General features: G+C 43.7%; 1 protein-coding gene across 1 annotated transcript in view; it reads left to right on the top strand.

The window, feature by feature from the left end:
• Window positions 1-8,633, top strand: part of ETV6 (ETS variant 6) — an 84,086-nt gene that overhangs the window by 61,978 nt on the left and 13,475 nt on the right. Inside the window, exon 5 of the mRNA XM_017730530.1 lies at window positions 635-1,177. Within this exon, the coding sequence (XP_017586019.1) occupies window positions 635-1,177 (543 nt within the window). The remainder of the gene's footprint in view (window positions 1-634; window positions 1,178-8,633) is intronic.

Genomic DNA, 8,633 nt, shown 5'->3' with positions numbered 1-8,633 from the left:
AATAGTAGACACCACAGACTAAATAAAAGAAGATGAAAATATCCTTATGAAGATGCAACATGCTCTTAAAATCAAGGCAGAGATAAAATGTAGGGTTTCACAAAGAGCTTCCTACCTGGGTTTTTTTAAACAACCCAGTCCATATTTCAGACTGAGTTATTCTCTACCTTGACCTAAGCTTCTACCGTTTAAAACTTAATACCTGGTATTTTCCTGTAGACATTTTCTTTTTTTTTTTTTTTCCCCTTCTACCTTACAGTGCTCATCATGGTACAGTAAGAGGAACAACACGGAGAGACATGAATGGCAGGAGAAAAGTTTCAAAAAATTTGTACAGAAACACAGTTAGTACAGCTAAATCAGATCTTACTTTCTTCACAAGTATTCCAGTCAGCTTCTCAAAATGGGATTTCTCTTAGTGTGTTTTCCAAGGAGCTATGGCTGGTGGAGGAAGATTGTTTTCACTGTTTTCATTCTGTGTAGAAATAATAACTGTCTGCATTTATGCAGTACTTTTCTGGGCATCTGTAGGTCACACAAATAAAAAACATTTGCAGGCTGTCAGCAGTAGAGCCTACACCTTGATCACAATACAGACAATCTGTATTTTGGGGACTTTTTTTTTTCTCCACAGATAGCTTTGTGCAGAGACCTTCGAGACCATCCACAGAAACAGTCCACCACAACCCCCCAACCATTGAACTGTTGCATCGCTCGCGGTCACCCATCACCAACAACCACCGTCCGTCACCAGACCCCGACCAGCGGCCACTGAAGTCCCCCATGGACAACACTCTCCGTCGCCTGTCCCCGGCCGACAGGGTGCCGGGGTCAAGGCACCAGCACGAGAACAACCAGCAGGAGCCCTATCCTCTCTCAGTGTCCCCAATAGAAAACAACCACTGCCCGCCTCCTTCCGAGGTGCTCCAGAAGCCCTCCAGCCCTCGCCAGGAGAACACCAGGGTCATCCAGCTGATGCCCAGCCCTATCATGCATCCTTTGATACTGAACCCCAGGCACTCCGATTTCAAACCACCGAGGTTGTCTGAGGATGGGCTGCACAGGGAGGTCAAGCCCATCAACCTGTCCCACCGAGAAGAGTTAGCTTATATGAACCACATCATGGTGTCTGTCTCCCCTCCCGAGGACCACGCGATGCCAATCGGGAGGATAGCAGGTAAGGGACATTCTCTAGGCTACCCCAAAAGTGATTCTCTTCATTCATAACTAACCATGCTTTGTTTTAAGAGTTTCTTGTTTCCTTTTGCTACTCTGTGACATGAAGAGTTTACTGGCATTCTGCAAGTTTCACTACATCTGTGGCTTAGGCAGTGAAGTATTAATAAACCAGTTTCATGACAGGTAAGCAGAAGAGCAGAATGACTTGCCTGTGACCACAGAATGTGTAATTGGTATTGAAACATTTGCATCCTGACGCTCGCTGCCTCTCCACCCGCTAGCAATCCATTCATTTCCCAAGATATCCATCTCCGAAGCCTTGTTCTGCAAAGAGATAGTTTTCCAAGAATTCCATTGACATTAGTGTCCAATCCTATGGAAAGGAAGAAACTCTCTGTCAGTGGCCTTTGAAATAATGCAGTGTCAAGCCCATTATGAAGCTGGCAGGACTAATGAAATACCACCCCGGAGTCCTACTTCGTAGCCTTTCCTTGGGCTTCTCCCATCAGGATTGTCCCTTTTTACAGAAACAAGGTTGGCTTTGTCCCACACAAACCACAGGCATTGTCTCACTTTTGTTATCGTAAATAACCGACATCACAGCAGCTGAATCAGGAAGCTGAGGTTACAGAAAATGTTTCTTGTACTCCAAAGGGAACTGTAAATAGATAGGGAGAGGGGGAGGGGGAATCCAACCACTTCAGAAATACTCTGGATGCCCCAGTAACCAATTTCTTTTGAGAGATGTAAATACACACCACACCCAGAAGGATTCCATGCAGTTGTGTCAGTAGTGACCTAATGTGATCCCCAGCTCCTGTGGGGTGTTACACATGTCCACAGAGGTACATTTTAAAACACCTTGTTCTTTTTTGTCCTTACATGCCTTAAATTTGTTACAGATGTGGTGCTGCCTCAGATTTAATGAGGAAGATTTTCTATATTCTTAAGACTTACCACTTTAAATTCCAAAGATATATATCTTACCATCTAGTCAAGATCAAGCACAGCAAGGACCATGATCCTTTCACATAATAGAAAGATGAGTTCCAGAAATGAATCTTTTGACATTTTTGCCTGGCTGACATTTGTCTCTTTTCTTTGGATTTTTATTACCCACAAAATTCTCAGCAAGTTAATAAATATACTTAAAGTTATGGCAGAGAAAACACCCTACTGGTTGCATCACTGGAGATTACCTTCCCACAAAGTATTGTTGGGAGATCAAGGCAGTTAATTTTTATTTCCCAAAAAGAAACATTCTCTAAGAATAAACCCTAATCTGAAATAAATGTAAGAAAAAATATTGAGAGTACGTGGTGGTGTAATTTTTTTACTTTAATCTCAGGTGTTTTCTTAGATAGTTGGTAATCTTTGGTTTCTGCATGTTGTGCAGTGGGTCCAGTGACACCAGCCCCAGTAACTTCCATGTCCTTTCTATCCCTATGTTGTTTGCAGGGCAACAGAGCCCAAGCCCCTGGAAATCTGGGCCTAACACAGTTGCTTGGCAAGTATGTTTAGCCATTTAAAATGTTATCCAAAGTCTATACTTGCAGACTGAGGTGCTTTCACTTGCAGTCCCATGGCTTTGCCGAGACCCACAAGCAAGGGTGGCATATCTGAAACAGCTGATGAATTATTTCATGCCAGAAAGACCTGAAGTGTGTTCAAGCATTTGGTTCAGATGAGGGCAGAGTTTTATGGCCGAGGGTTGGGGAATCACAGAGTAGTTAGATTGATCAGATTTCTGCTGATAAATTGGCCAGTGTACTTCCATCAGCACCCCAAGTCCTTTAAGTGCTCACATGCCTCACTTGCTGTACAGGCACAAGCTACTGCTCCTATGGTTGGACTGTAATGGCCCCTGAACTGTAAACACCCTCTAAAGAGCTCACAGCTAATTTAAAGGTGATAAAAACTGGATTACTACCAAACAATTAGACAGCTCATGCTTCATGCCTGAAGTCAACTTCACTGGAGCTGTTCAATTCAATGGCAGCATACTTAGGCCCCCTAGAAAGAAAGTACCTTTCTACCTGCTTCCCACCCATCTCACAGCTCTCATAATTTCTTTTTTATGTGAGCATAAATGTATTTTTCATCTCAGCATCCTTACCTTTAGTGGCACAGTTAACATGGAGGTGCTTGACCAACCATGCTCGCCACTTCAGTGTGAGAGAGACCATGGAAGCTGTGAGACATGGCTCTTAAACTGCAAATGTACATCAATGCAGATATATTCTTTAAAAGGACTTTTCAGAAATCACTGGCTTCACTTCCATTTTCTTGATGAGGATGACTGATGGGTTGGGCACTGAAAAGATTTACCAAAAGTCCAGTGCCAGAGCTAAGAACTCAACTGTGGACACTGGTGAGAAGAGAGCCTTGACTTCCTATGGCTTGCATGCAGGTGATTTTCAAGGGAGATAGTGATGAGGAGCTACTAGGGAAGCCTGGTAGGCTGCTGACTAAAACCTTAAGCTATGCTCCAGAACATCTTCTGTTCCCAGCTCAGATGTTTTATATTGTAGAAAGAATTTTCCCTAGACTTAAGACACCTCACAACCTCATAAATCTGTTTACTTGTAGACAGAGTGTGTTTTTAAATGCAGCATGCAATTAGTTGGTTCTGAGAAAAAAAGCAATGTTTTTGCTTGCTGCTGTACACAAATACTCTCTTTTCAGGAGGTCGATCAATAGAGCTCTGGACTTTCTGTCAGACAAAATAATGACCTCTACTCACTGGCTGACTAATCTTTCCTACCTTTTTATGTAATACCATTTTTCAAAATATTAATTTTACTGGTAAAGCACTGTCCCTCTTACAGCAAAGGATTTCAAGTTGAAGGTCTTATTATCTTTTCATCTAAAGCCATTTAACACTTTTCTAGCAAAGCCAGAGGCATAAAGTATCTTTATATTACTCATTAAGGTCACATATATTATTCATCATTGGCTAGAGTTGATTTTGAAAATTATGTTTAGCTATCTTCTCAACACAATACGCACAAGCTTTTTCCATAACTTTGTCAGAACTGGAGGTCATTGTGTTGAGATGATCAAGAGGCAGATTTGCATCCCCTGCAAAGACACCAGGCAATGGATAAACTAAGTAACTCAGGCATCAGTAGTTATCTAGTTAACAGCATGTAAAAATATTAAAAATACCTCAAAAGGGGAGCTCAGCCGAGCGGTGTAATGGAGAGTTTTCCCCACTGGAACTGCTGATTCAAAGCAGCAACACTGTTGGTAGTCAGCTCCTAACTTGGACTCTAGCAAGCAGGCAGTCTATATATGGCTTACTTTTAGCTCCAAATTTTTTTCAATAGTTGATCTTGGTTCCCCACAGTCTCCAAGGATTTCTGTTTCCTGGGGGGGTGGGGGAGGGGGGAAATAGATACCTTTTTTCTCTTTTCTTTCTTTTTCTTTTTAAATACAGTTGCAGTTTAAATCAAGAGGGGCACCTCAAATTAGCCCTTCTGCAGACTGGAAGTTCTACTCCCCATGAACCTCTAGCTGCGAAGGTTTTGCTATCAAGCATTTTAGGGCTTTGCTATCTCGTAAAAGGTACTTCCCCAAGGTGCAGGAGGCAGTTATGGGACTATCCAACTATAATAGGGTTGGTTTCATCCTGACCTTTATCACGTAGAGGTTGTCTTAGAAACATCCAAATTAAGCTAATGACATGGTGGTATTTACCTCACTTCTGATTCAGTCACTTAAAACTCACTAATACAATTCTGGATATTTCTTGTGAGGGGAAATACAATGCTGAGCAGGTCCCTGAGACTTCCAGCTCCCAGTGTCTTTTTCTGTACCAGCTCTGGGACTGAAAGGCTTGTTCACTAATCCACAGCATGCTGAAATCTAAAGGCAGGTGAGTCCTGTGCCTGGTGTTATCTGTTGGTGTGCTGCTCTTATCAGCTGGGTTACCTTAGCAACTGGGCTGTATCTGACTTTATGAGCTGCCAGATTTGTTTCTTCCCCTTCAGGAGTCTGGGGAAAAGCCAGGCAATGTTTAAACTGTTGGGAGGCACATTGTCTACCACTGTATTGGTTAGGCCCATAAAGCCATTGACTGCTGTTGGAATGAGGACAGACAAGATTCTTGCCCTGCCAAAGTCATGACAGAGGGCTGCCTCCAGATTTGCTCCTGGTTTACCTCAGCTTCTCAAGTGTGCCACATCCTGAGAGCACAGGGGCGTAGCTGAACCCCATGGATCTGTAGCAAGGTGTGTGTAAGTGACATCTCAATAAAAGCAGTGTGATGGCTGAAACCAAAAATGCAGTCCCATGGTAAGAGCACGTCAGCTATGGATGACTCACATTCTACTAAAATCCACACAACAGCACTTAGGATGGGCGTAGGCTCTGAGCATGGGGAGGTCTTCCAAAGGAGTATGATTGTTTTATGTGGGGACAGAGTTTGGAGGGGAACAGAATAATGGATTCTCCTGCTTTGTTTGAAAAAATCATTTGTGTGGGAGGGGAAAAGACAGGAGGGGACAGTGGAGTCCCCCTTTCACAAATACAGTGCTTTAAAAAAGTGCAAATCAACTGGTACTTTTTTCTGTTTATACTCTGGAGTTGGGCTGGAAAGCTTTTACATGAGGATAATTAAAACTCAGCTGATTGAGCTGTTAGATTTGGAACAGTAGACATTTAGAGCTTAAATATCAAAAAACACCAAACTTCAAACCACTGAACCTCAGCAGTGTCTCCTCACAACTTGACTACTAGGACTAGAGCCCCAGTGCCTACATCCATGGGACATTTACAACTGTGTCACATTGTAGGATGATCTTTTGGGTTTTTTAACTCATATATGAGCAAAATCCTTTGTGCAAATGCACCACATTAGTTTATTATTTATAATGTGTTACAAGACATTAGTTTATTTTTCTTTCTGTACAAAACAGCTGTACAGGCACAGTTATTATGCAATGGCATCTGCTGGATGGTAGGGAGGGAAGGTGGGAAAGCAGGCAAAGAACAATTATGCCTTTGTAGTGAAGAGAGTAAAGACCAGCATCTAAGCACAACTTGGAAGTTACAGGTTTTGTAAGTGATACTGTTGGCCCTCACAGAAGGGCTGGAAAAAATGATGGAAAAGTTTATACTGGGTACTGTTGAAAGGCAGACATCAGGCACAGTCAGCCACAAAGGTAAATCCCATTTAACTAATTTGCTATCTTTGCATGATAAGGTCACCCACATGGTGGATGGAGGGAAGGTGGTGGGTATAGCTGTTCTGCATTTTAGGGAGGCTTTTTGTACTGCCCCTCACAGCAGGGTCGAGTTGCATGGCTGTGGGATGAGCAGGTTCCCAGTGCACTGCGTAAAGAGCTGTCTAAGGGCAGGGCTCAGAGGGTTGTAGCGCACAAGGCCACATCTGGCTGGCAGTGTTCCGCAGGGCTCAGTTCCAGGGACAGTCCTGTTCAATGTATTTATCAGCGATCTGCATGCAGAAGTTAAATGTGCCTTAAGCAATTTTACTGATGGTACCAAACTGGGAAGTGCTGTTGACTGTCTTGAGGGACAAGATGCCTTGCAGAGGGGTCTGTATAGATTGGAGCATTAGGCTGTGATTGATGGATGAAATCTGACAAGTCCAACTGGTAGATTCTGCACCTCGGGTGGAGCAGTGCTGGGCACAAATACAAATGGGGAGAGAAGTGTTTGGGGAGCATCCCTGCAGAGAGGGATCTGGGGATACTGGTCAACACCAGGCTCAGCATGAGTCAGCAGCGTGCCCTGGCAGCCAGGAGGGCAAACCACATCTGGGGTGTATCAAACACACAGCTGTTCTTTAGGACAGCACATAACATTGCTAACACCAAAGGAGCCTACCTGTGTACTCAGCTAAGACTGCCAAGGCCATCTTCTCCACTGTCATGAGTGATGAACCCAGCAGGATGTGACAGTGTAGAAGTGGCTGGTGGGCCTTTGATGAAACACAGACTTTGGGGGCAGCTTTGACAAGATGGTCACAGCAGCTGAGCAGTTACAAGTTACAGACTGGCAACGTACAGAAAGCCAAAACAGTGGTTCACTTGGCAATTCGAAGTTGTAAGTCGTAGGGGTTCAGTACCTGCTTTCCAGGGAACTGACCTTCCTTCTTGTAGGGGAGCAGCTCATATAGATAGATTGGAGCCTTGCAAAAACATGAAAATCCTGGTGTAAGGCTGGCCTGTGACTCCCATTTGGACATGACAGTGATAGTGTCGCTGGCCTTGTTTCATCATTTGCTCTTGCAATCATGTACACTTTTCATTTCCACTACATGCCATGTCTGTTTGAGCCCTTGTGGAAAGCCAGACTGCTGGAGAGACTGAAGTGTGGATGGGAGTCAAGCTCATAGAGCTCATATTCATAGGAGTTTTCATTTTAACCTTGAGAGTCTTCTTAACATGGCATGAACAAATAATTTCAGCCTGAAAGTGGGCCTTCCCTGCCAATTTAACTACTGACACTCAAGCTCAAACAATAGCCAAATAGCAATAGCTTGGACAGGTGGTTGTAGATTTTCTGTGAGGTGTCTTGCTTCACAACTGCCTCCATTCTTACTGCAGTTACAGGAGCAGAAGTTGCAGTTGGGGCTTGTTCAGGTCTTCTCAGAAGCCAGGAGTGACCAAGCCAGAGGAAAGCTCAGTCATTTAGATTTCATTCTTCTCATTACTGTACTGCAGTACCCATTTACATACCATGGCTAGACAGGTAAGTGGGTTCAGAGTACCCTAAGCATCCATTGGGGTCAGCAGGATGTTACAGTCTTTTAAGAAACTTCCCTCTTAATGAAAACAGGTCCCTTACTTTCCCTGTATACTGAATGCTTCCTTCAGGCTAGAGTTGTTCTGGTAATTCAGATTTCTTCTACAAAGCAAACCTGGATCACTTTGAATCCTCTTAGTTAAACCAGGAAAGCACACTGTTGTGTTTACAGTGTTGACACTACACTGAGACTGTCTCCCAAGACAGGCCTATTTAAGTCTGGCTTTAATACCAATCAGTTACAGGTGGCACACATCAGTTTATGTTAATTCAAATCCACACCATTAAACTGGTAAGGCTGTTTGGGGAAGGGAGAGGAGAGGAGAGTTTGGCTGTGTCTCAATGTGGAGTTTTAACCCCAAGCAGGGGAGGTCACATCTCAGTTTTCTGCAAGGGACCCATCAGAAATCACCAGTTTACGGTTTATGAAGTTCCTTCAGGAGGGACTTCCTGGGAACACACCAGGAGCTGTGTCTTCCAGCCATGCTCACACCTGCCAGGGTACTCAGGGCTTTCTGAGAGAACACAGAAGTGAGGTTCATGGGAAGTAGTCTGTTATAGACAATGATTTTCTGCTCTTGAAAAAAGCCAGAAGTCTAAACCCAAGGCTGAACTGTCAGAAGATAGTAGAGGTTCTCACATTGTGGGGTTAAAAATTATTACCCTTGTTGGTAATGCCTTTG

This window comes from Corvus brachyrhynchos, unplaced genomic scaffold, assembly GCF_000691975.1.
Source record: "Corvus brachyrhynchos isolate BGI_N302 unplaced genomic scaffold, ASM69197v1 scaffold523, whole genome shotgun sequence".
NCBI lineage: Eukaryota > Metazoa > Chordata > Aves > Passeriformes > Corvidae > Corvus > Corvus brachyrhynchos.
This window is presented reverse-complemented; position numbering and strand designations above follow the sequence as displayed.